Source organism: Bos javanicus, chromosome 29 (assembly GCF_032452875.1).
Source record: "Bos javanicus breed banteng chromosome 29, ARS-OSU_banteng_1.0, whole genome shotgun sequence".
In the NCBI taxonomy this organism is placed as follows: Eukaryota; Metazoa; Chordata; class Mammalia; order Artiodactyla; family Bovidae; genus Bos; species Bos javanicus.
Window position 1 is genome coordinate 47,682,996 of NC_083896.1, and position 27,424 is coordinate 47,710,419.

A 27,424-nucleotide genomic window follows, 5' to 3' on the forward strand; every position below is an offset into this window, starting at 1 on the left:
GTCTCGAGCCCACTCACATTAAGATAAAGGCAGTGCAGACCCAGGGGAGCTGGCAGACGGGGGGGGGTTGTAGGGGGAGGCGGTGGCCGGGTGCGGCCAGAAGTGTGTCCTGACCCACAGAGGTGCCCGGAGGGGACCATCTTCACTGTCAGCTCCTCAGCCCTGCTTGGGGATCCTGGGGACACTGAATACACCCCCTCAGTCGAAGGGCCTGGAGTCTTGGATGTGAAAGGTCTTTCGTGGCTCAGACTGTTCTGGGGGCCCTCAGCTTCCCCCCGAGTACCTCCCAGATGATGTGGGGTCAGGACCTCCCTCCAGGCACTGTCCCCCCTCCCCCGCCAGTCATTACTCCTGTGGGATGCCAGGGGCCCACCCAACCACCAGCTTTCTTATGCCATCTGCAGGGGATTCTAAGGGTGCAAGGGAGCATCCTCAGAGGAGCCTGGAGTTGATGAGCAGAAGGAGCCCCACCTGCTGCCATCTTGTAAACTGTAGTTGCCCTGAAGGTAAAAATGGTTTTCAGCCCCAAACATCCACCCACGCTGACTGAGGCCCTCTCCCCTCTTTCTAGACAAAAATTCACGGGGTTGGATTTGTAAAAATCCATGCACCCTGGAATGTGCTGTGCCGAGAAGCCGAGTTTTTGAAGCTGAAGATGCCAACAAAGAAGGTCAGCGATGATGCTTCTGCTTCCAAGGGGTCCCTGGGTCTGTGTGTCAGGGAAGCCGGCAGGAGAACAACATCGGGAGGGTCCAGGTTGTTAGGAAAAAGCGCAGGAGAGCTTCAGCGGCCCCCACCCCAGGAGGGCAGAAGGGTTCCAGGGTCCCCTGGGAGGGCAGAGGTTACAGTCTGGGCCCCACAGAGATGGCATAGGGGCCCGAACTTCTCATAAACACAAACATGGGGAAACTTCCTGCTCCCTATGTTCAGTATTTCAGTTGGTTCGTCAGACTCATTTTATATGATTACAATTTCTATCTTGCTGGGGCTTTTCTTCTTGATCTCCGACAACTTCAAGCTGGGAACCCCATGTGTACCAGGAGCTCAGGGAGGCCTCAGGGTTTACTTGTGAGCGTGGAGAGGGAAGCTGTTCTCAGGAATGTCAGCTCCCAGCTTCTCAAATCTGCTAGCATCCTTTGACTTGCCTCTTTTTAAACAAATCCAAAGTTGGGGGAAGTTCCCTGGAATGTACTAGAATTGCCCTTTTGGCTGGGATCTCCCAAAACTCTGAGCTTTCAGGAAACCCAGCTTTCAGAAAACCCCAGGCGTGGAGGAGGCATCCTGGCCCATCCCCACCCCCTGTTCCCAGGCCAGCCAGCTCCAGGGGCAGGGGTGGAGGGAGGGTAGAGGGGAAGGGGCTGCCTCCCCAACCAGCTCAGAAGAGATGCCCAGGGTCAGGGCTCAGCAGATGACACGCTCCCCTGCCCTGCCTGGTCCGCAGCTGTATCACATCAGCGAGACCCGCGGCCTCCTCAAGAAGATCAACTCTGTGCTCCAGAAGATCACGGACCCCATCCAGCCCAAGGTGGCAGAGCACAGGCCCCAGACCACCAAGAGGCTCTCCTACCCCTTTTCCCGGGAGAAGCAGCACCTGTAAGTGGGGGCCCCACCTGTCCACCCCTTCCCAAGGAGGGCGGGGTCTGCTGTGTGGTGACATCACCCCATGCTGGACTTGCCCTAATGACACAATCTGCAAGACCAACCAGAATTCTCTATCCCTCCCCCACCCAAAGAAGTGGCCACTTCAGCCCCTGGAGTGTATTCCCATAAGAGCTTGTGGTTCTTGAGCACAGAAATAACCTGGAAATAACCTCTGAGGTCACTACGAACTGAGGAATTAAGGGGACAAAAATCTCTCCTTCTGCTGGGTGACAGTTAGGAAAACTAGCACAGGCCCAAGTGAGGGCAGGCCTGGGCCCCCTCCCCTGCCTGACTCTGTCCCTCTCAGGATGTGTTCTGAGAAACTGGGCAAGGTTGACTGTAGCCCCTGAAGTCTGCCGAGCTCTGGGAGCTGAGAATTGGAAAGCAGCTCCCCAGCCGGAGTTCTGGGGCCCAGGTCTTGCAGCTAGCGGGGCGGCCTGGCAGGGCTGCACCTCTTCTGGAACCTTCCCTCCTCCCCCAATCCTGATGGGCAGTGGGGCGTAGCCACCTGGGTCAGTGGCGGCTGCATGGCCTCGCTGGGCAGAGCTGGAGTGTGGGCGGGAGTGGGAATAGAAAGTTCGGAGTCTGGGATCCTGTGGGGCTAGGATGACAAAGCTATGGGGAGTAGGAGGCCCATGGACACCCCTCGTCCCACGGGACCCACAGAACTGGGCCTCGGCTCAGAACTGGAGCTTCTGCTCTGGCCCGGGCGTTAGTCATAGGGCAGGGGCCACATGCTTCATTGCTATTTCCCAGTCCTGCTGGGGATCAGACATGAGAGGGAGGAAGTGCCCCAGCCCAGCTTCCCCTCCAGCTCCAGGCCCCAGGCCCCCGGGCATGAGAGGGAGACACCCGCCTTCCACGGCCCATAAGGCCCCGGCCTCCCTCCACTCCGCCCTGGCTGGCTCCCTCGACACCCCATCTCGCAGGCCTGGCTCTCCTCCAGGCTCTGGGCCACTCCCACCCCGAGTAGCCCTCCCCAGCTCAACCCTGACTGTCTTGGGGAGTGGGTGATACATTCCAGACATGTCCCTGTGCCCTCTAGCCCTAAGACATCTATGTAGCCCAAGACCTTAGGACCGAAACCATTTGGGAATTACAGTGAGACTGTGTCAAATGTTAAAGTATCCAAGAGTGTGATTGCCGTGGTATCACTGAAACAGAAGTGAAATTGCCCCCTGAGGGTGTCCTCAAAAAGAAAAAGAAAAAGCGTCCTTGAAGAGGGAGGTCTGCCCACATTTGCTGCTAGGATCACCTCCCCTGCCCACACCATGACCCCGTGTGGGTCCAGTGGGTGAGGATGAGACAGATCCTTCCAAACATCCAGGGTTGGGTCACACCCAGCAGGTGGACTGAGCTTCTCTGATTTCACGGTCACCATTCACAGGGGTAGTGTGACCCCTTAGGGCCTTGGGAACCAGGAAAGCCAACTCCAGTGAGCTGTGTCTCTTTTTTCTCCCCAATATTTCAACAGATTTGACCTGTCTGACAAGGATTCCTTTTTCGACAGCAAAACTCGGAGCACAATAGTAAGTATCGCTCACTCACGGGAATCCACAGCTCCTCAGCAAGGTGGCCCCCGGGAAAGGGGATGATAATTTCATTTCAGCTAAATTCCCCTGGGTGGGGGGACTCTAATTGTCTGTGATGGAAATAATGAGAATAATAAAACCAGAGGGCTGTGAGGAGCCCAGGGGAAGGACGGGTGGATCCGCGGGAAGGAGGCAGAGGGACTCCAGACCCCTCGGGTTATTTCAGAATGTTCCTGTGTCTTCACGGCTCCCCGCACGCCTCTCCCGCTTCCTTGCCGCTGCCTTTACGGAATCTTTACATTCCTCTCTGCCTGGAGGGTTCTGAGCAGGCCGGCCAGGCGGGACTGATGGTGTGGCGCAGACAAAGGCATGAGGGTTGGGGCTAGATTTCCAGGGCTTTGCCAGACGAGCAAACTGCGATTTGAAATCTGACCAGGCCACTCTGCCCTACTCCAGGTATTGGTTTAATGTTTATCCAGCAGCCACCAACTTGTCCACCAGCCATGCTGGGCTGTGTCCAGCTCGGGACCCAACTTCTGTCTAAACAAGGATTAACCTGGCGGCCAAGCCGCTGCTTTTCTCTCTTTCCAACCCAGCGAGGAGAGGGGCAGGGCAGAGAGCAGGCAGCCGCTTGACCTTGAGCAGACAGCTGCTCCTCACAGCTGTATCTCAAGGCTGGCAGGCACCAGGCACGGGACAGCTGTGCACGCTGCCTTGGCATGGGGAGCTCATGCTGAGACCTGGACAGACCAGACCCAGGTCCCATCCACCCTGTGTCCCCTCCCAGCCTGGCAGCTTCCGTGGTGGCCTCTGCTCAAAGGGCTCCCTTGTGCCCCCACCAAGGGTGACCTGGATACAGGGCCTACTGTTATTATTGATTGTGTTATTGGTGAAATTCAACCTCATTATAATAAACAAGGAGGAATTCATTTATGCAAAAATGCCAGCGGCCAGTGTAGTTTGGGGTTGATATATGTCCAGGAGAGGAACTTCCTCTTGGCCACTGACTGCTCCAGGGAACTGGGCCCAGTTGAACCTGAATGGTTTCATTTTTTTCTTTGTCATTTTGGGATGAGGGAGGATAGGAATGGCCAGTGGGGAGACCTGGGAACCTGCCATTTCCAGATGTGTGTGTGCCCTGGTTTTATATTACTGGGAATCACCAGCATGCTCCTGCAAGGGTAGGGTGTAAATTTGTAAATCCATTCTTGTTGTCGGGGAGGTGGCCCAAGGTTGGGGGGCATACATGAATGAAGGCTCTGGGGCCCATCTTGTTTAGGATCTGCTTTATAATTGAATTCAGACGTGATCCCCAAGTCACAGAAAGCTATTCTGTCAGAGCCAGTAAGTGTTAGCTGAATCATCCTTGACTCTGATTACCTCTGGGGTGGGGGTCACTGTCTCCCAGAGACCTTGAAGGCCAGTTTGTAAACCACCAATGCACCAGAGAAACTCTTGGGTGACTCAAAACTCTGCCCTTGGTTAGCTCTATCCTATGGTCTCAGAGACCCAGCATCATTCTAGACAAGGCTACGATAGTCCTTTGTGTTCCTGGCACTGGGGCAGCCCAATATGCAGGTGAGTAGGAGCCAGGATCATCAGGGAGCCATGGGGAAGGGCCAGAGGTGCTGGTCTTGGGACTTGAATCTTCAGCCTGTAGGCGCTAGGGAGCCATAGATGGTTGTGGAGCAAGGTCCTAGAAAAATCACCACCAGTGGCCAGACATGGAAGAGGGTGAATATGGGGTCATAGTGGTGGTTGTGAACCAGGGCTGTAACTGCATGTGGAAGGGAAGAGGTGATTACAGGAGAAGCAGCAAGGTCAGGATGAGGCCGCCGATGAGATTCAGAAAGTGCCGGGGAGGGAGCCAGCTCACTGGGTGACTCATTCATTCACTCGTCGGTCGGTTGCTGAGCACCTGGTGTCTCCCCGAGACAAGCGGGAGGGGAGAGGCAACAGGCACGCTGATACTTGGCAAGTGTGGAGGGGTCCGGGATGAGAGAGCTGAGTTAGGGGACTCTCTGGCAATCCAGTGGTTAGTGTGCCACACTTTCACTTCTGGGGCCAAGGTTCAGTCCCTGGTTGGGGAACTGAGATCCTACAAGCTATGAGGTGCTGCCGAAAAGAAAGGGAGCAAAATTAGAAGGTGGAACAGTGGGGACCATGGCTCCTCGGTTGCCTGTTAGTTAAGGTGGCCCTGCAGCCACTTAGCTCTTTGGGGGACAAGCGTTTCTGGTGAAAGGAACAGCCAGGGTAAAGACCCTGGGGTCCCAGGAGAGGACCGGTGAGTGAGGGGCAGACAGGAGGCCAGGTTGCTGGGACAGAGCTGGGCAGGTGAACAGAAGTCAGATGCCTCAGGGCCTGAGGGGCACTGGGAGGCGGGACCTTGGGGGTGTCGAGGGGTTGGAGTGCTCTGACCTGAACACCCACGGTGCAGGGTCAGTTCTTTTCATCTCATTCTTCAGATGGGGAAACTGAGGCTCGGGGCACCAGGTAGTTGGCCCAAGACCCCACAGCTTCAAGGACTCAAATGCAAACAGGCAGACCCCCAGGCCTGGGCTCCCAAGGATCGAAGTGAAGTAATTTGTTAGTTAAGATGGTTGGATGGCATCACTGACTTGATGGACGTGAGTGTGAGAAATCTCCGGGAGTTGGTGATGCACAGGGAAGCCTGCAGTCCATGGGGTCTGCAAAGAGTCAAACACGACTGAGCAACTGAACTGAACTGAAAGGAGCTCAAGTTGCTAGAACATCCAGGGCCACATCAGGGAGTGGTCCTATGGGCAGGGCCCTCACACCTCTGAATTCCAACTCACCCCTCAGCTGGAGAGCCAGAAACATGCCATGCACTGGACGCCCATACCCCTGGGCGCCAGCTCGACAAGGGCCTTTCAAGGTGACCTTGTCCTGACACCATCCTAGGGGGGTGCGGGAGGCGACCCTCGATGGAGTAACTGCGGCCCCGCCCCTGTCTCCGCCACAGGTCTACGAAATCCTGAAGAGAACAACGTGTACGAAGGCCAAGTACAGCATGGGTAAGGGCGTGCCTGGGGCTCGAGACCAGCGCTCGTCTCGCTGTGTGGTCTTCCTCCCCATCTTCTCTGTGGGGGCTGGGCGGCTGGGCTGGGGCTTTCCAGAGGGTTTTGATTTAAGCCTGTGTAACCATTTCAAGGCAGGAGAGCCGTTCCAGGACGGCAAGGCGGTTTTACGGCTCTTTTAAGCACCAAAGGATACTCCTCTCTGGCTGGAGGCGTCGGCAGTGGCCGGAGGCGCCTCTCCTAGCAGAGGCAGTGAATCCCGCCTGCGGGAAACTGAAGGGGCCACCGAGGGGTCTCACCCTGCTCTTGACCCTCTCAGTCCAACGGGAGGTCGTTAGGGTCCCATGGGGGCACCATCCTCAGCCAGTAGCCAGACACACATGCAGCCTAGAAGGTGCCTCCCCCAGCTTCCACCCCGAGCCGCGGCCCTACTGGAAGGGGTGCCTGGATGCAGAACCTGCCACAAAACCGTTGCCGCTGGGCTCCTTGGGTACCAGTTTACAGAACACCTGAACCACAGGTGCAAAACCTTTCTGGCCAAAGCGTGCAGAGGGAATCCTCTCCCCATGGGGGTCCCTTGCCCGGTGAATTTGCTAAAGCAAATCATTTCAGGACAAAGGGATGCCTTTCCCCAGCCTTTCCTTGCTTCTCCTGGAGCTGTTTTACAATTGCTGAGAGCTGAGCTCACAGCACAGTCCTTTGTGCTCTAGAAGCGTCTGAAGTTTCGTGGCTGGGGTTCAAGGGTGCGGGGAGGGTCTGGTAAAAGCCTGTGCACCAGGGGAGGCCCTGGGGGGTGGAGGCAAGAGTGAGATGCTCCCAGCTGAAGCCTGGGGCAGGCCTGAAATGCGGGGGAGGAGAAAGGATGCCACCTCCAGAGTCAGGTGGGTGTATGTCCCCTGCCCTGTGTGGCCAATGGTCACAGGGCCACCCTTCTGGGACTGAAATCTCTAAGCCTGTGTCCTAAGTCACTGGGCATGGGGGAATTCAGGAGTCAAGAGGAAGCCAGGAAAACTGACTCCATAGCACAGTGTCCAATGGAATGAGATCCTCCAGGGTGACCCAGGCCACCAGAGGTGGGAGAAGCATGGGTCTAGCCCCAGCGATGCATCTCTGACCTCAGTCTCCCTGTAGGGTCCCTGTATGGACAGAGGACCCTGGCAGGCTACAGTCCCTAGGGTCGCAGAGTCAGACATGACTGAGTGACTAAATGCACGGGGTCCCTGCTGGTGAAGATTTGTGTGGTTGCTGTAAAGGTTTGCAAAGAGTTCAGGGTTGGGCCCTTCTCAGCCAGAGCCGACCCCACACCAGGTCATCCTGGTCGTGGGGAGCTGTCTCTGTCTTCTGGCAAGTTCCATGGTGGACTGGTTCCCAGCAACCGTGATAGAGCAGACAGATGGTCCTTCTCTGCTCCCCATTCCACACTGGCACCTTGTCTGAAAGCCCTCCTGACCTCCAGATTCATAGATGGGGTCTGTCACCCACTAGCCTCTGTGTCAGGTAGGACCCCACCCTCAAGGAGTTTCTGCTCTGGAGGAAGGAGACAGATCAGAGAGGACCAGGTAAACCAGAACATAGTCTTGCAGGTTGAAGGAGCTGGGGAGTGAGGGGGAATTTAGAATCGGTGGTCAGTGGTCTTTCTGATGAGGTGGTGTTAGAGGGGTGGGCCTTCCAGACAGAGAGCACGGCCTGTGCAAAGACCCTGTGGCAGCACGGCGTTGAGAGAGTTCTGGGGGCGGTAGATCAGGCCCCTCCTTCACGTTTTATCATAGCTGAACTTTCCAGCCAGGGGATTTTGGCCACGTGCCCCCACCTTACTCTGCTTTGGGTTTCCAAGCATCCTCAAGTGCCCTGATTACCCCAGATCACTAGCTGAGGAGATGGTCTATTAAGTGGATTTCACGGAGGGACTTTCCCATCCATGCAAGAGCAGAGTAGTCACAAGTGGGACAAGTAGGCCGCTGAAACGTCTGACCCACTTACTACCTAGAAGGGCTCTTGGGCCAGGTGGAGGGTTCTGTGACCAGCAAAGGGCTTCATGGAAACTCCTGGGCAGCTCTAGCTCCCCAGATCAGATCTCCAAGGATCCCAGGCCCTGTGCACAGCTGGGCTCTGCCTTCCCCCCTTACTCTGGGGCTGGGCATCTGAGTCCACACCTCTGGACTCTGGGAGGTGCAGGTGTGGTTATGTTTATCCTGCTCCCAGTGTGGGGCGTTGAGCAACAACCTAGGTCCTGGCCATCATTCCACTGTCCCCGGGAGCACTGGATGGCAAGAATGAGCACCTTGCCCCCAGACACAGCTTTGATCCTTTCGGGGCCTCATTCATGTATAACTAATAGCCGGATGTATAAACAGGGCAAGGAGAGGGAAGAAAGAAGGACTCTGCCCTTTTAAATAAGAGGCGCAAGTGTGATAGATACGGTAAGTGCCTCTGCCCCGTGTGGGGCCCGCAGGTCTCCTCTTCGGCTTTTCCAATCAACCTAAAATCTAATTCCAAATTGTATGTGTGTTTTCTGACACCATCAATTTTCCCATCCGTATTTTTCTCATGATTCAGCTTCTCTAACCACTTACATTCCACTCCCTCATTCATCTGCAGGCTTGCCCTCAAGCAGGTGGGGGTAGCTGGTGAATCACAGGTTTGGGGGTCCCTCCTTCCTCCCAGGTGTCACTTCCTCTTGGGGTTTCCTCTCTGTCTTTCTAATTCTGCCAACAGAGCATGTTTTTATCATGTCGAACCCGGGGAGGAAACCCCAGAAAGGTGGCCGGGCTCTGTGCGGCCAGGTGTGGCTCACTTTGAAAACATTTTCAATGATTGAGACAGTCCTGGGACCTCTCTGATTGAACCCGGAGCTGCAGGAGACACGACTGGTCCGTAACCCTCTCTCTGCCTTTATTTTCAAGGCATCACGAGCCTGCTGGCCAATGGTGTCTACTCGGCGGCCTACCCGCTGCATGATGTAAGTAAGCTGAACCCACACTGTCCATCTTTGCATGTCATTTGAGTCCCCAGGTCCCCAGGACCACAGCACACCAGGGCTCCCCCAGGGAGCTCTAATCGTCCTGCGGTCCGGGCTTCCTGCTTTGGCGCTCCTATAAAAACATCACCGGCTCACAGCCCTTCCTGGTTCCCCCAGGTGGGAACAGACTTACACGCAGAGCCATCTTTTCTCACTGAACCGTTCCTCCAGGACAGGGGTGCTATGGCAGCAACTCTGCCCCAGGCGTATCTGAACCTCAGGCCAGCTGTGCGCCAGCTCGGTCTCCCCACCCCTGCCCACTGCCCTGCTGGGCTCTGGCAGATTGGCCAGAGCTCTTCGTGTATCTGCTTCTGCAGAGCCAGTGGTCAGTTTCCTGAGCTGCAGCTCCAAATCCCACTGGTGCCCCTGACAAATACAGCCTGTGGCCACAGCCGCATGATGGTCTTGGCTCACGATGGAGAGAAAGAGGATTCTCTTCTTATTGTCTCCATGGAAACAGGGACTAGAGTTCAGCAGGGCACTGGGGATGGGCCATGGGGCCTGAGCAGTGTGGGAACACCGGACGGAGGATCTCTGGAACTTTCCAAATGTGTGTTACTGCAGAGGCTAGGAGAGAACGGGGGCAGGCCTGGGGGTCCAAGGACCTGGATTCTAGTCCTGGCCACTCCCTCCTTTGCGGCCTTGATTGGAGGCAGCCCAGGTCCCCTCTGAGCCCCAGCACCCCCATCTGCAAGTCGGGAATAATGCTCACCCTGTCCAGTTACCAGGGCTGCAGAGGGTGTTGATGGGAATACAGAAGTGGGAGGGCCTTCAGTGAGACACTGGGTTGGACAAACAGAGGGGGTCAGACAGCAAAGGGCCATCCAGCCAGACTGCTGACCCAGAGGGAAGGATGCTTAGCCGACCTGCCGCCGCCCCCTTGTCACTCACTGCGGGGGTTGGGGATCAGCCCATCCCGCTTTCCCATCTCTGTGCCTCTGTTCCTGCTGTTCCTTCTGCCTGCAATGCTCTTCCGCCTTCTCTGCCTAGACCCTCGCCCAAGGCAGATAGAGCAACTGCCTGGAGCCTGCCTTTTCCCCTCCCCCACACAGCTGAGTCCTCCCTTCCTCTCTGGGCCTGCCTGCTCTCTGTTCCACTAAGAAAACACTGTTTGGCTGTCATTCATTACACGTGTGGCGCCTCCTACGTACCTAGTAAATGCGGTGTGGGATGAAATCAGGTGGTCTTGACAATTGACCTATTGCTGGATAAATGTTTCCAGGACCAGGCTCAGACTCGCAGGTCCCAGCTGGAGCTCCTGGCTCCTCCCTAGAAGGGACCTCACTCATCCACCCCACCAGTGCCTCTTGGGTTTGCTCAGCCTCACAGGCACCAGGAACACAGCCCTGCATGGCCTTCCAGCTGGTCACCCCTACCAAGAGGTCAGGGAGAGAAGCCAAAACATTTCAGGGCCTCCCTGCCTGCTTGATTCAGCCCTTTAAGTCTCGAAAGGGAAAGGGAAGAAATCAATGTTTCTGAGTACTTAACTGTATGCAAAGAACCATGTTTAGTAGGAGCTTTATCTCATTTAATCTGGTGCAGACACGAAGGCTCAGAGATGTTTAGCAACTTGCCCAAGGTCACACAGCCCCCCTGTTGGGGAGCTGGGGCCAGAAGACAGCTGTGGTTGACAGGCTATTCCACCCCCTGCTGCATAACCACCTCCACCTTCCTGGAGGCCGATGCGCCTCCTCTTCTCCGGCTTGGCTGCTGCATTTGTCTTAGGAATGGATTCTCACTGTAGTTTAAACCGAGTACAAGACTACCTAATCCACGGGGCCCACACAAAGCATTTCCAAGATCCATATCTTGGAAATTCCTCTTGCATCATCATCTTTGTACCTGACAGGGCAGTAGGGAAGCCCATCATGTGGGGACTGTTCCCACTTTACAGATGGGGAAACTGAGACTGCAGCTACTCTTCCACTTGCCCAGGGGCACACAGCCAAGGGGCAGAGCCCAGATGCTGGCTCTGTTTCCAGGGTTCTTTCCAGCCAGATGATGGACCTCAGTCATCTCAAGGGAATATGAGATTTTCCGTCCATGATACCATGCAGCTGATAGACATGCACACCATTAAGTACTGAAGCTGAGGTTCAAATATTTGGGGCGATAAATCCTTCTGAATGGAGTTCCATGGACGCCATGCCTTAAATAGAGGATGCTGGCTGCACTGAAGCTGCACCTTAGCCTCTGGCAGGAGGCAGACTCCTCCTGTGCGTGTATGGGTCTCACCATCAGCCTCTCACCCCTGAGCTGTGCTAGGTCACATCTCAGTACATGGCCTGGAGCACCCCACCCCCTCCAGGTACTCACTTGTTCATTCATTCAGCAAGAGCATCCATCCATCAGACCAGGTTCTGGGTCATGGCCACCCAGACAACAACCAGTTATGACTGTGCGTGGAGGATAGAGGAAGAGCCTTCCGACCTGTAACTGGCGTTCAACTCCAGAGAAGGACTTGGCATTTCAGTTGCTGCTGGACAGCTTTTTGGCTTCCTTCCTGGTTGGCAACTGCCCCCTTCCAGGTCCCCAGCTAACTGACCTCTGTGGCAATGAGGTGCTCCTGGAGTCGTGGGGCCATCTCAGTCGAGAGGGAAAGTGCTAGAGAGGCATAAATGTTGAGGCGGGTGGGTAGGGGGGCGGAATGTCTAAAAACTGAGGGGAACTCGGTTAAACTGCTCCCAGAGCATCTTCATTCAGAGACCACGGGCATTAGTGGTCTGTCTGGTGATCATATTCTCACCACTGGAAGGGGCTGGCTGGCCTGGTGGGGCTTGTGGAAGGAGCTGGTAAGTGGAGAGGGCACCAGGCAGACCCTGTAGGCCCAGCCTCTCCCGCACTTCTATTCGTCTATGTCACCCGTCTGGGAAACACCCTTTTGACTTTTAAGCCCTCCTTTTCTGCTGGGATTGGAGACCTGGATCCAAGTCCCAGGTCTGACCAGGGTCTCGCGTCTCTCCCAGGGAAGTCAGTGTGCTCCTCTGAGCTCCGGTGTTGCCATCTGTAGGATGAGGACATTGGCCTCACCGATCTAACTCAGCATCCTTCCTGGGACACTTGAGAGGGAGAGGGGCTCCTTGAGGTGCATCCTTCTTGGATGAGAGGGGCATCCTTCTTGAGAGGGAGAGGGGCACCACACAGGTGGGGCCTGGGACACAACAGCAGGACACCTGGCAGGATGGGATGTACATTGACCATCCCTCCAGCCCCCACAGCCCCTTTTCTCTGTGTCACCAGTCCCAAGGGACTGACTGCTTGCTCTCCCTGGGCATCGTCTCTGCATCGAGGGGAAGGCGCTTCGGGCTTTCTGGGAGTGGAGGGAGGGCAGGTGGGACAGCCCGGGGCTCACGGCGCTTCTTATCACAGGAGGAGGGAACCTAGGTGCCCTTGCACACTATACGAGGTTCTCTCCTGGGACGAGCCCACCTGCCTTGTGGAAGGGTCACAGGACAGTAAGAGCCTTTCTCTCTTTCCAGGGAGACTATGAAGGAGACAACGTGGAGTTCAATGACAGGAAGGTAGGTGTGCAGACCCGGGAGCCCGCTCCTTGGGGTCAGGGGCCCTGGGCCAGCAAGGGGCAGGGGTGCAGGGTCCCAGAGCCTCGGCCCCACAGCTGGTGGAGAAGGTGGGTGAAGTTGCCTTGTTGGACTGTTTTCCTCATGCTGTGTGCGTGCTAAGTCACTTCAGTCGTATTTCACTCATTGCCACGCTATGGACTGTAGCCCGCCAGGCTCCTCTGTCCATGGGATTCTCCAGGCAAGAATACTGGAGTGGGTTGCCATGCCCTCCTCCAGGGGATCTTCCCGACCCAGGGATCGAAACCCGGTCTCCTGCGGCTCCTGCACTGCAGGTGACTTCTTTACCGCTGAGCCATTGGGAAGCTCTGATCCTCAGAAGCATCCTTGGCAGGTCGTCCGAGCGTGTGAGGGGAAGGGAAGTGCCCCGAGCCTGCCCTTTTGCCCCGTCCTTCCTTCATGCACCGACTGTATCTCACTGGAGCAGCCAGAACCTCCACGGTTCTTTGCTGACATTTAGCCTAATCACCCCACCTTCCGGGGAAATGAGTTTGGAAACAGCGAGGCCAGCCACCTGGAGTGCCCCGGCCCCCAGCATCACTCCAGTAGGGGACACCATGGATGGTGGTCAAGCCAGTACTTCTCAAACTTACCTGTCCTGGAACCCTTTTTAATGGGGAAGTTATGGAGCTAGTGTTCTGCGGGACATACTTTGGGAAACACCAAGTGACTCTGCTTCACTGGCTCCTAATCCCACCCACCTGTGCTCTCAGTCACTCCTGCACCATCACAGCCGCTTCTCCTCCTTCCCTCGCTTGCCTACTCCCCGATACCAGCCTCTACATAGCTTCCCTGGTGGCTCAGACGGTTAAAGAATCTGCCTGCAATGAGGGAGACCCTGCTTCAGTCCCTGGGTTGGGAAGATCCCCTGGAGGAGGGCATGGCAACCCACTCCAGTATTCTTGCCTGGAGAATCCCATGGACAGAGGAGCCTGGAGGGCCACAGTCCAAGGGGTCACACAGAGTCGAACACGACTCTGCTTCTACATGAACTCCTCCCATCTCCCCAACAAGCTCAGCCCTCCCTCACCTCAGGGAGCCACCCCGCCCTGCATTCCTTCAGCATCCCACCGCCCCCCCCCCGCTCCCCCCCACCCCGTGCACTTGCCCTGCCTCTTCTCCTGGAGAGTGGATCCCGCTGAGATGACGGTGGAGATGACGGTGGAGATGCTTCCCTGAGAACCTCACAATGGAGGCCTTGTCCCCAGTCACCAGGGCCCCGAGCCTCTGTATGGGAACTGCTCTCCGCTCCCACCTCCCTCCAGCCCCCAATACGTGCTTTTAAATCTCTGGTACTTGATACAACTCGCCCGCCTGCCTGGGAATCCAACTGAAGATGCTATCTGATTTAGCACAAAAATTACATATTTGGTTATTTTTAGTGGAACATCTGGCATTCGTCTAAGAGTCCGTGACTTGCAGATCTCCCCTATCCGGTCCACGGGCCTGCCCTGCACCAACCCTGGCCTTGGAACCCAGCCTCCTACGTCCCTCTGCACCACCTGCCACTCCCTGTCACCCCTTCTGGCCATTCAGCATCCAGGTCCCAGGCCCCCTACCCCAGTCTCCCCCCTTCTTCCCCACGCTCCAGCCTCACTGACCGCCATTCTAATCATAGGAGACTTGACTGATGGCCACGTCAATGCCAAGACTGCTATTAAGTTATTACTTAGGAACTACTTGGCACCGCTGTGTGCCAGCCCAGCGAACAGCTCCAGGTTTATTCAGACCGAGTCGGACACGACTGAAGTGACTTAGCAGCAGCAGCCATGTTCTCTGCCTGGAATGCTGCCTGCCTCTCTCTATTTAATTTTATGTCCCAGCAACAAATACAAGGCCTGAGAATACTGGGTGAGTGGATGGATGATGGGTGGGTGACAGATGGATTGACAGGTGGATGGACAGGTAGGTGGATGGATGGGTGGACAGGTGGATGGACAAATGGAAGGGTGGATAGATGAGTAGTGGTGGATGGGTGGAAGGAAGGAAAGACAGAAGGGAGGAAGAGGAAATGCCCCAGACACGTGTTTGGGTCTCAGCTCAGAGAACTCATTCTCCCATGATCATTTCACCCTAAGTGATCTGGTTCTGAGTATTTCGCTTTTGCAATGAAAAAATCCGTGGCATCCTGTCAGTGGCAGGATCCCCATGTGCCCGAGGACACAGGACAGAAAGGGGGGCGAGCCAAGCCAAGGCCATTTTCCTGTGCTGATCTGACAGAGCAGGGCACAAGCAAGAGGGTTTCAGGGGAGGCGGGCCAGAGCCGGGCCAAGCACAGCCACAGCTCTTGGCCTTATCTTTGGACTGCAAACCCGTGATCCAAGAGCTCCCTCCTCCAGGTGTGAACTGAGGTGGCCTCTGGTATGCTGTGCTGAGAGCCACAGGGCCCTGGCCCATAATGCATTTATTCATCCATTCATTCAACAATTGCTTGCTGGAAACTTGTCATGTGCCTGGTCTGAGAAGCTGGGGATGACACAGACCAGACTGGCCCTACTGGTGCCTCCATCCCAAGGGGAGATGGCAAGGGACAAGTCCATGGACAGTCCTACGGACCCCCTCAGTGCCGTGACAGCCCCCCAACCCAAGCCATGTGGGCTCAGGTGGGAGGTCTGGGCTGGAGAGATGCCGGTGGGTGGAGCCAGGATCTCTCTGAGGTCAGGTGCTGGAAGGCTCCAGGGTCACCATGACCAGAGCCACCAGCCCCCAGCAAGCCTGCTCCAGGGCCTCAGACACCTCCCACCTGCTCACAGGCCGAAGGGCTCCTCAGAGCTCTGCCAACCCTAGCCAGGAAATCTGATGTTTGATTTCCTTGTGCTGATGGCTGCAGGGTGATTGATGTTCTCTTCTTGGCAGGAAGAAAAGTCCACCGAGATAAAGTGGTTTTTGTAGAAAGGTGGGCTGTACCCCCATCTGTCATGTCTACTGGTGGGTGATGGCCGACCTGCTGCGACCAGTCCCACTGGGCAGGCCCAGGAACGGGGTGGCCAGTATGACAAGGCCAAGCCTTCAAGTGGGTCTTTCTGTGCCTCCCCTTTCTATCCCAGGGCCTCTCTCCTCATCCCTCCCTCTGATCCACCTCCAGCGCGTCTAGGCTGTAAATTTCAGCTGAGGGGAGGAAGCTGCCTTTGGTGACGGCTGCTCTGTTTATCCAGAGGTGCTGTGCCATCTCATCGGAGTTTGCTGGCTCAGACCTCTCCCTTTAGAGAGTAAAACTGTAGGCTTTCCTCCTTTTCTGCATAATCAGACAGATGACACGTAATGAGCCCCCAGCACTCCACTTCACAAAGCCTTGGGTCCGTCTGAGTCCTCACCATGACTTGGGAGGAAGGACAGTCTCCTGTATCAAGGAGACTGTGGGACTCGGCGGGGAGGGTCTGCCCAGGACACCCACTGCAGACCCAGTGGAGCCACCATCCCAGCCCGGCAGCCTGGCTCTAATTCCTGGACCCCTTCTCTTCTGAGATAGGGTCGGCCCCGTGCATCCTAGTCCCTTCTGCAGAAGCTCCAAAGGCTCTCCCACCAGCAGCCAGACTTGCCATTAAGTCTTTCAGGACTTGGAGTCATGCTGAACATGTCCTGTTCATGCCACTTAAAGAAAGACTTAAAATCCAAAGAAAGCTCCTCTTACAGAGATCAGAGTAGGCGAAACCCAGGATTTTGACAGCAAGGTTCGCTTGTAGTTAAGAATGCATTTAGCTGTTCTCTGTTGTTTTCCTCCCTGCGTTCTCCTCCCTGCTCGTTTTGTCCCTGTGTGCTGACTTCTGATGAAATACAATGTTCGTGCTCTCCTGAGTATTATGCTCCAGCTGCAGAAGGAGAGAGGCAATGCAAAATGGAAAAAAAAAAAAAAAAAAGGAAAGTTTGCTGCACCTGCTAAAGGTTCTAGGGACCCTTGACTCCCTGGTCTGTGGAGGCTGGACCCCTCTGAGTGAACCTCTTACACATTTTTAATTTTCAGAGGCTCAGTTGAAGGGATCTTTGTGTATGGAAAACCATCCCACCAGCTGTGGGTCTTCCAAATCAGTGGGGGAGAATGTACTCACTCAGGCTGATATAACAAAGTACCAGACGGGGTGGCTTGAACAGAAAACATTTTTTCCTCATGGTCCTGGAGGCTAGAAGTCCTAGATCCAGGTGCCGGCAGGGTTGGATTCTGGTGACAGCTCTCTCCCTGGCTTGCAGACGGCCGCCTTCCCGCTGTGTAGCCTTTCCTCCATGTGTGCACGAGAAGGAAGCCAGCTCTGGTGTCTCTTCCTTTTCTTATATGGACACGAGTCCTGTCAGGGTCTTTTCTAATCCCCTTCATGGATCACAGCCTGTGGTGGTGAAGGGGCTTGCATAACTCAATGAAGCTATGAGCCGTGATGTACAGGGCCACCCAAGACAGACAGGTCATGGTGGAGCCCTGATGCTGGGAAAGATAGAAGGCAAAAGGAGAAGGGGACAACAGAGGATGAGATAGTTAGATAGCATCACCGACTGAGTGGACATGAATTTGAGCAAACTCTGGGAGATAGTGAAGGACAGGGAAGCCTGGCAGGCTCCAGCCCATGGGATTGCAGAGTCAGACATGACTTAGCAACTGAACAAGTCATGTCAGAGCAAAACCCTGCTCTCATGACCTCATTTAACCTTAATTACTTCCATAAATATGTAGCCTCCTATTACAGTCACATTGGGCAACTGAGGGTTCAACACGTTTGTGTTTGGGGAGATACAAACATTGATTGCATAGCATAGGGTATTGGGCGCAATGACGTAAAAGGCTGTGTTTTAAAATCAAAATAGAAAGCTGCATTTGATGTATTTGGGGCCACAGCAGAATCTGAATGTAAGAGAGTCTCGCAAGTTTTAAATTTAAATATTAAGAAAAGGGAAAAGGACAGAAGTCAAGCTTCAGTGTACAGGAGAGACCCAGAGACCTTGGCAAGTCCTCACAGGCATCCCCACGCTGGCCTTCTATCCATTCCCTGAATGATGCCAGCAGAGACAGGGAGCCAGGGCACTGGGTTCCCAGCTGGGGACAGCTTCCCCCTAGCCAGCAGGGTCACCGTAGGCTTTGGGTTAAGGTTGATAGAGCATTAATTACCCATGTGCATGGGATCTCTTTATTAAAACCAGCAGTCCTAACCCGGTATCTTCTTTAAGACACCCTACGTGTTCATACAGACATATGAATATACACGTTCCCACAAGGCCAAGCTCATTACCATCCTGCCCAAGCCTGGGGCGTAGTGGGTTTGTGGATCTCATTCATCTCACTCAGCCATGTTAATCAGACAGCCTGTCTCGGGAGATCCACCCCTGCTCTTTTGCTCCTCGTGAGATCTGTTAAAATCATACTCCTGGGGTTTTTCTCTGCTCCAAAGCCTGGTGGGTCTGTCTTTAACAAAGAAAGTGAGGTGTCTGACAGTGGCAGGCCATTTAAAATCCCAGATCAAATAGTGAAGAGTGAGGATTCCGTAACGATGCCAGAAGCTTCTTTCCCATCCCCACGTCACCTGAAACCATAGATCTGTTCTTGCTCGGGGATGCCACCACTGCCCACGGGTTCTTTGAGACCCTTACCAGAGCTGAAACTTGGGACCCATTTTTCCATGTCCATCTCCTCCACCAGAATGGGAGCTCCAAGGCTCAGGGGGGTGTCTGCGGTGTTCAGCTCACAGTCCATTGTCCAGCACGGTACCTGGCACAGGGCTGACTTTCTATATGAGCTTGTTGAATGAATGAATGACGTAGCCGTGAGCTGAGCACCTTGGCAGCTCTGTGTTCTGGCGAGGGACCTGGGAGCAGTTTACTTTTCCCCAGCCCTCACCACTTCCTTTTTCCCAGCTCCTCTACGAAGAGTGGGCGAGTTACGGGGTCTTCTACAAGTACCAGCCCATCGACCTTGTCAGGTAAGTGGGGACGCTGAGAGCAGGCCTGGGTAGATAAACATTCCTGTGCATCTCGACCACACTGAGTGTGCAGAGCGTGGGCCCTTGCTCGAACTTGAAGAGCTTGTGCAGGGGAGCTGAGGTCTCCCAGCAGAGACCGGCAGCCTGGCCGAGCCTTAGATCAAGCAGTTTATTCAGATTTATTGCAGGCCTGGCTCTCATCTGTCATGTTCACTGTCTCCCCCTAAATTCATAGTCTGGCTCGGCCCAGTTGGGCATCTGGTGGGGTTTCTTTCTGTGTCTAAAGGAAGAAAAGAGCTGCCTGGGAATCTGTAAGAATTGCCCCTCTGGACACAGTGTCCTCTCCTGAGAGACCTCCCTCCCAGGGCAGACAGACCAGGCAACGTGTGTGCTGTGGGGACATGTAGATCAGAGCCCAGCCCATGAAGAAGACAGAGATGCTCAATATATGGAGTTACTGGTGCCTCAGGGCTGGAGTTTTTTCCTGTTTTTAGGCTGCATGAGGCTGGAACACAGCTGACCGCCTCCGGGGAGCATCTTGCCCTGCAGCATGGGCATTACAGGAGGAAATGCTCCCATCCTCGGGGCTCAGCAGAGGAAGGGTGGGCACTGTGAAAGCAGAGAGCCCCCCCAAACATGACAGCCTGGCTCAGAACCACCCCTGCCAACTCTCTGCTTGGTCGAGAACCAGGGGCCCCCGTGTGAGCTGTTCATGCTGGGGAAGGGGCGTGGTGTAAATTTTGCCCCTGGTATGGATTGAGAGTAAGCGTGTGTCTGTCTGGCTTTGCCCTGCGGTGCAGAAAATATTTTGGGGAGAAGATTGGTCTGTACTTCGCCTGGCTTGGCGTCTACACCCAGATGCTCATCCCGGCCTCCGTGGTCGGCATCATCGTTTTCCTCTACGGATGGGCCACTGTCGATGACAACATCCCCAGGTAGGCGGGCAGCCCCTCTCCCCAAAGATGTCCTCATCTCACTAAGGAGCCACGTTCCCCTTACTGCAGGAACAGAACTTCCTGGGACTGGGACCCCTCACCCCAAACCTGGTACCCCACTCAGCAACCACCACCCCCCCTCCAAACCGGGAAGTCACAGGCCAGGCCAGGCACTGTCAGGACCAGAGACGCCCCATCCGAAGGCTTTAATAGCCGTCTGAGAGCGTGGGCGGCCTTTGCAGGCACGCTTGCCCTAGGAGACATTTTACTGTCGAGAGGAAGACATAAAATAAATATCCGACTCCTTTTTGTCCTTTGAAGCTTTTTTTCCCATTCAGTCCTTAGTCATTATGTGACAAGAAAATTCACTGGTTCCCTGTGAGGTCAGGAAGTGAGGCCGGACCGTTCGGAGACCTTGGGGCGGTGCACTCGGCCGGCCAGGCCCTGTCTGCGCTGCACCCCCGCTCCCATGATGTGGGGAGATCGTGTACCAGCAGCTTGGTCTGCAGGGGCTGGCCCGGTGCAGCAGACCCCAGCCCGTGCGCACAGGGCCGACAGGCCTGCCACTGCTCCCCAGGGAGCAGGCCAGGCATGGGGAGCTCTGGGAAGGAGGCTGAGACCCCAGAGACAGCCTGGCCTCACGCCGGGCGCATGTCTCCCAGACTGGCAGCCAGAGCGTGACTCAGGCAGTGGGAGTCTGAGGACAGCGTCTCCCCTCTTTGGTTGCTGTTCCCGGAACTTGCCAGTCTCAAGCCAGGGATAGCGGTTTATGATGTGAGCTCAGGATGCCAGCCCCGACTTCCATCAGGAACACTGTGCCTGCAGGCAAAGTGCTGGTTAGAGAGGCGGACGCCCCGCCCGCCTCCTGGGAGCCAGCAGTCTGTCGGGACAGTCTTGGGACATAGGGCAGATTACCCTTCTTACGACTCAGCCCAGCGTCTCTGAAGCAGAGCCCTGGTTTAGGAAATTCATCCATGGGTCTGCTCAGAAAAAGGCCAATGAAGGAGTCTTTGACCTGGGGGAGAGACTGGCTCCTTAGGCCCCACTCAGTGGTGTAGAAAGGCCACGCGCGGTGAAGTTTTGTGCAATGGATGTTTGAATACATGTTGTTGTTGTTGAGTCGCTTAGTCGTGTCCAATTCTTTGTGACCCCATAGATTGCAGTCTGCCAGGCTTCCCTGTCCGCCACTATCTCCCAGAGTTTGCTCAAACTCCTGTCCATTTAGTCGGTGATGCCATGCAACCATCTACGTGAATAACAATAAAGTACTCCACCCACCCGGAACCAGAAAGTTAAAGGAATCTGGCTTCTGTCCCCTCCAGGGTTATTTTGGGCGCAGGCAGGAGAAAGCTTGTCCCTTTGTTTGCCAATGACACGAGTTCACTGTGCTCAGGGGTTTAATGAAGGCAGAGATCAGAGTAGCTTAGACGTGGAGGGGACTTCACTCCAAAGTCCGAGAGACTCGGTGAATGGAATGCGGGGCGCCCCCACGGGGACTGCTCCATCTGCCTCTGGGTCCTGGAGGGAGGGCAGGGCTGGCGGCCTCAGCCTGGACACCCTGCCTCAGGAGGCTCAGGCTCCCCCGCAAGGGTGCTGACAGCCCTGGGCCAGGCCAGGCCAGAGCTGTCACATGGCCAGGGTTACGGTTAGTGTTCACTGGGGACTCTGGAGCCCTGTCTGACCTCAGCCTCCGCTCGCTTGGCGCCTTGGACCAAGTGTGAGGTGTGTGTTCCCCTTGGAGCCTGGCCCGGCCAAGTCTGTAGGATGGCCAGTGCCCCCGCACCCCGCACCACGCTGCCCCACCGCCCGTGCCTCTGTCTGCTCCAAAGAGCAGGCGCCTGTTGCTCGTCTTTATTTTGGCTGAAGGCAGTGAAGGGAGAGGCTGAGGGTTTAAAACCAGCAGAAACAGGCTTTTTGTCTGGCTGGAGTTGTTTAAGCTGGCAGGGCAGAGGGCTGGGCAGCCGTGGGGCTCATGGGCAGGCAGAGACACAAGCCCTGGCCTCCCCGGCCCCCTCCCACCCTCAGGCTCCAGGCCCCCCACCCACCCAGTGGTGCCAGGCCACACACTGACAGTGGTGTGTCCATCCACTGGTCCCCTGAGAGGGGCCGGGGTCACACACGGGTGGGTGTCCTGCACCTCTTCCTTTCGGGAGAAGCCCCCAGAAGAGCGGAAGCTCAGGGGGGATGAGAGATGGGCCCCTCGAGTCGGTGCCTGTACCTCCTTTTGGTCACTGCAGCTGCCGTCGCTCTGTTGTGCCCACAATAGTGATGGTGAATGGGAGGATGGTTTAAATACGCCAGTGACATTCCCAGGGCTTCCTAGACGTTCCCTTGTTTAAGCCTCCTGACAACCCAATAACATGGGCTCTTGGGGAATTCCTTAGAGGTCCAGTGGTTAGGACTCAGCACGTGCGTTCACTGCCGTGGACCGGGGTTTAATCCCTGGTCGGAGAATTAAGATCCTGCAAGCCATGCGGCATGGCCAAAAAAAACCCAATATACTTAAATAAAATGTCGTGACCCTTTAAAAAAAAAAAAGGAGCTCTGTAAGTCTCAGCATGCCCATTCTATGGATACAGAAACTGAGGCCCAGGGAGTTCAAACGACCTGCCCAGGCCACACAGATCACGAGCAGTGGAGCTGGAATTCACGTGCAGAGCTGGCTGGCTCCCGAGTCCTTGCTGCCCTCCGAACTGTGTGTGCCTGACCCCCCCAACGTACATGTGTTCACAGGCACACACGTGTGCTCACACACACACATGCTTCCCCACATGCTCCGAGGCAATAGCCTTGCCCACCATCTGTCTTTCCGTCTACCGTGCCTGGCGCCGTGCCTGCACACACACAGCAGGTGCACACTTCTTTGATGAGTGTCTGGGGAGAGCTACTGTGAGAGAGAGCTGAGCGGGATGCCTGCAGTGCTGCCAGGGGAGGGCCCCCGCAACCTCTTGGCAAGTGCTCCCCAGTGGCTGTGGTCCAGCCAGGATCCTGTGCATAAGCTCAGGTGCATCCAGAAATTTTTCTTAAAAGCTATAAAGCAATCACCCTATTCACCCCCCGCCCTTCACCCAGAAAGCCATCTAACCCCTGGGAATCCACTCCTGCCTGTGCCTAACTATAGCTCAGCGTCTTGTCCAAATGAGCGGGGAGGAGAGGGGCAGAGCAGGGCGCAGCTGGCAAGGCCCTCTGCTGGCCTCTCTCCTCATCTTCCAGGAGGAGGAACCGAGTCTGGGGCTCAAGGACCAGCCCTGGGCACACAGAGGACAGAAACTGCCCCTCAAGGAGCCGAGCCAGGCCTCCTGGCCTCAGCAGGGAGCCCTCCTGTGGCCTCTGGGCGGCAGCTGAGAGCCGGGCAGGGACAGATGGGCTTGACAGGGACAGAGCCCTGGGCGCAAGTCCCACTCTGCTGTGTGGCCCTGGACAAGTGACGTCCCCTCTGTGGGTTGGCTTCCTGCTCTGTGAAGGTGGGATTGTAACAGCCCCAGAGTTGGTCCAGGCTGGATGGACACTCAGTGCAGTCTCCTGCTCACATGGCTGATGGCCTTTAAATACTACACTTTAGGAGGGCCCTGGGCATCGCAGAGCTCCCCGCGGTCCCCAGACTTCACATCCACTCAGCAGAGTGAAACCCTGCCCTGAGCAGGGCCCCATCCTGCTCAGGGGCCACCCCTCATCTCCAGGGTGAGCCCGGCCTGGTGGGACCACAACCCCAGGCAGCTTGTAGGTGTGTTCCTTCCGATCCAGCCACCTACCTCCTGAGAGGAGGTCTGGGTGGACCACGTCTCCATCTTCTTATGGGTCCAGAGTGCCCAGCGAGGCCCTCAGGCTGGTACCGGGTCACCCCCAGGGGTGGACTGAAGCCCGCAGGACTGGCACTGAGCAGGTGCTAGGTGCGAGGCCAGCACTCAGGAAGGGCATGGCATCCTCACGCTTTGACTCCTTTCCTCTTTCGGGTCTCCTGGGCCTTGTCACGTCAGGACTTGGACGGCATTCACTATTAGCACAGCTTTGACGGTGCCTGGTCATCAGAGGGAGGCTGCTGGGGACCTCGACTTCTGCGGGCAGCTCCAGGGCAGGCCGTGCGCCCCACTGCCTGGGGCCACCCCAGAGATGAACACTTACGTGACCCTGTCCTGCCACACAGCAAGTGCCATGGGTCCACACCCAGGTCCACCCACAGAAGCTGCAGGCTGGGTGCAAAATTAAAGTGTGGGGCCCTGTTCAAAAGTCACTAAGACTATAAGGTGAGGGAGCAGAGAGTGGGAAGCCAAGCTGGGGCCTTGCGTGGAGAAGAGGGATGTGGGCCCCGGTGGAAGCCCACTGGCAAGCCGACCAAACCATGTCCACCCCGGCAAGGACGGCATGGCTCTGGAAGTTGCTGGTCTGTGGGGGCCAGCGGGGGCCCTGGCCGTCGGCTGGGGTACTCCGGGCTGTCCTCTCTTCCAGCATGGAGATGTGCGACCAGAGGCACAACATCACCATGTGCCCGCTCTGCGACAAGACCTGCAGCTACTGGAGGATGAGCTCCGCGTGCGCCACCGCCCGCGCCAGCCACCTCTTCGACAACCCCGCCACTGTCTTCTTCTCCGTCTTCATGGCCCTCTGGGGTAAGCGAGCGCCGCTTTGGGGCAGGGGCGGCCTTGGGTGGGTCCCGACCCTTCCTCTCTCTCCTCGAGGCTCCCCGCAGGGGCATGGGCCAGGAATGCACACGGGAGGGATGGTCGGCTTCCATCCCGTCTGCTGGGCACCCGGGGGCCGTGCAGGGTCACAGATGCACATGACCGTGGATGTGTCCAACCAGGCCAGGAGCCCCTCATGGAAAGTCTCGGAGGGTGATTTCTCCCGGAAATGGAGCTCTTTCCCGGGGCTGGGCTCTGTTGGCTCAGGAAGGGCAGCTGCTTTCGAAGGAGGAGGGCCAAAGGTTCTGCCTTCCTCCCACCGTCCTCCCGATGATGCTGGGGAAGCTGACCCTGGCCAGGCCCTGGGGCAAGTCTCTCATCACCCCTCAGCACCCCTGTGGGTGCCCATTTCACATGTGATGACGTCAAGGTCCAGAGAGAGTGGATGTGAGTGGTCTGGGATCACCCACCTCCTGAGTCACCATGGCCTGTGCCCTTAACCCCTAGACCGCATTGCCACCTGGGGTCCAGAGCAGATGGCTCCTCCCCAGAGTTCTTCCAAATGCAGGTCCTACCTGGTACCCATCTCAGGCTTGAGGGGGCGTGGGAGGTGCGTAAGTGGTGGTTGGATGAATCTCTGCAAACTCCGCAAATGGATGCATCTCCGTTTCTGGGTTAGCCGACAGGCCTACCTCCTCCTACATGGCCCCGTGTGCAGCCTTTGCCAGCAGGGTATTCGGGGCTTGGGCACCCATGTGCTGAGCCATCACCTGGGCACCAGAGCCCCCGTCTTTGTGCTCAGGGGTCCCAGATAGTAGGAGATGGAGCTGCACAGAGAGAGCAGACAAGGGAAGGGTCAGGACCTCTGAGAAAGGGCAGTCAGGAGGGGCTGCCTGCAAGAGGCGTGAGCCTCTTGAGCTGGGTTCTGGAGATATAAGGGGCAGGGGTTCTGAGATGTGGGACAAACAGACTGTAGACACACAGAGGGCTGTGCTGTCACCTGCTGAAGGGCAGCCCCAGGCCCCGCATACTCCATGTGTCCTGGTGCTTGGTGGGCCCTGGTGGGCCAGGGGGTGGAGGGTGCCACTAGCCAGTCAGGTGTGCGGCTCTTGCCTGTCAGTGCAATTGAGATCTGCGAGGATCCCGTCAAATAGAGAATTCAGTACAAGCCTCCGTTACTAAGGGGAGTGGGGACCTGCCCTCAGAACCTCAGAATCCTCTGAGTTGGGGCCTTGGATTCCCCTGCAAGCCAGGGGGAGTTTGGTGGTGACAGGAGAGAAGAGCCAACCTCCGCGGGCAGCAGAACAGGGCTGATGCCCAGGCAGTGGGCTTCCGGGCCCACACGCTTCTGGAACCCTCTCCCAGCCTGAGCCCACCCTGCATGGCCCTGCAGCCTCGCCCGCCACCCTCACGGTTGTGTTCAGGCTCCATCAGTGTTAAGGGGCGGCTGCAGGGGCTCAGCGAGCCCAGGAAGCACCAGGTGCTGGCAGGGGGCTGGGGTTTGTCCCATTTTGTCCAAGGCTTCCTGGAGCCAGGAGCGTGGGGTTTGGCCCAACCCGTGAGATCTGGAGGCTGGTGTGCAGAGGAGCCGAGGGCTGAGTCAGGGGTCAGGGGAGAGGGGGAGAGCCTGGCCCGTCCTCTGGGCTCCTGTTCCAGCGTGGGTCACCGGCCAGGCCCTCTGGTGTCCGATCACTGCCCGATTACATTTCTACACTCATTGGAAACCGGGGAGGACGGGTCCTGGTGAGGGTCCGAGCTGCAGCACCTCCTCTTAGAAGACGTGTCTGCACCGAGCACCTCACTCCCATCCCATCCCCACCCTCAGATCTGAAGAGGGGCTTGGTGTCCTCATCAGAGGCCCCTTTTGGGCGTCTTCTCCACCGAGGCCTCCGGCACGGTGCGCCTCTGCCTGCATGGCTACGGGGACCCAGTTTTCATAGCAGAAGGCTCCGCACACCACCGGCCAGCTCTGTTCCCTCACCCAGGATCCATCAGCCGGGGTGGTGGCCAAGCCAGCGCCTACCGTGGTCTCCAGGTGACCCACGAGCAGGCGTGAATGTACGGTGCTCAGCGCCCAAGCCACTGGAAGGTCATTCAGGGACCCCGTCTGGTTGGTCCGTGTGCACTTTCACACCCCAGGGGCTCCATGCAGCCCCACCACTGCCCCACCCTGTCAGTCAGCCCTCAGCTTCCTTGCCTGTAAAATGCGTGTGGGGTAAGGATATTTACATCGGGCACAAAATCTCAGCCAGCACTCAGCACGTATGTGGCTGACTCTCAATAAACAGCCTTGCCCTTGTGACCACGAACCACTGGCGTGGCTGCCTGCCACACTGCAGGAGTGAGACCAGGTAGATGTGCCTGGTGTGTAGGGCGTGTACCAACTGGTATTTAGTTAAGTGTCTGTTCTGGGCTCTGGGGAAACCATAGGAGGTGAAAACCGCTGTGTCCACTGCCTTCACCCAGGCTGCAGGAGGACACAGTGGGTGCAAAGGCCCCGTGGCGAGGCTGCAGGCCTGTTGAAGGAGCCTGCAGGTGCGTGGAGCAGGCGGGACCCTGGAGGCCAGCGCGGGTCACAGGGGACTTCATATTCGCCGGGCGGACCAAGGAGCCAGTGCGGCCTCTGCTGTGTCAGGGTCTCATCTTAAACTTGTGTCGGAGACAGCGACTGATGCACAGAGGAGCTGGGGAGGTGGTGGAAGGAGGCTGACCCGGCTCTGACGGGGGCGGCAGGGGGCTTTCACTGCCACCTGAGCTCCATGGTAGACGCTCACCGCCCCTGCGGGTGACAGCGAGAAGCCGGTTTCCACGAAAGCAGACAGAGCAGAAAGGAGGACCATGGGGACGCGCAAGAGAAGCAGTTAGGGGCCTCTCGTCCCCTCCTTCCCTGCGCTGGGCTCCCCAGCAGTGCCCCGTCTGTTCCCACTGTCCTGCCCAGAGGCCTAGGAACTGTTTCTCCAAACTGAGGGCCCCTGACGGAGGAGACTGACCATCCCAAAGGGCTCTCCTGCCTGCCTTATTGTGAGCTAAGGAGCTGCTTTTGGGCTTGGCCAAGCAGGTGTCACCTGGAGGTCGAGGGGTACAAATGACAGCCCCCCATCCCACATGAACATCACCCCGCATCCTGCCCACCTGGGCATGACCCGTGGCCCAGAGGGTCCC

The 27,424-nt window shown here is 56.7% G+C and overlaps 1 protein-coding gene across 5 annotated transcripts in view; it reads left to right on the forward strand.

Annotated features, from left to right (window-relative positions):
- The window catches only part of ANO1 (anoctamin 1), a 189,268-nt gene that overhangs the window by 116,448 nt on the left and 45,396 nt on the right, over positions 1 to 27,424 (forward strand). For 3 of the 5 annotated variants that reach the window (XM_061407294.1, XM_061407296.1, XM_061407298.1), the window contains 9 exons: positions 572 to 670; positions 1,442 to 1,593; positions 3,116 to 3,170; positions 6,157 to 6,208; positions 9,115 to 9,170; positions 12,710 to 12,751; positions 18,644 to 18,708; positions 19,509 to 19,643; positions 24,090 to 24,250. In XM_061407294.1, the coding sequence (XP_061263278.1) occupies positions 572 to 670; positions 1,442 to 1,593; positions 3,116 to 3,170; positions 6,157 to 6,208; positions 9,115 to 9,170; positions 12,710 to 12,751; positions 18,644 to 18,708; positions 19,509 to 19,643; positions 24,090 to 24,250 (817 nt within the window). Of the gene's footprint in view, positions 1 to 571; positions 671 to 1,441; positions 1,594 to 3,115; positions 3,171 to 6,156; positions 6,209 to 8,565; positions 8,632 to 9,114; positions 9,171 to 12,709; positions 12,752 to 18,643; positions 18,709 to 19,508; positions 19,644 to 24,089; positions 24,251 to 27,424 lie in introns of all 5 variants that reach the window. The other 2 variants (XM_061407293.1, XM_061407297.1) reach the window with 1 other exon arrangement.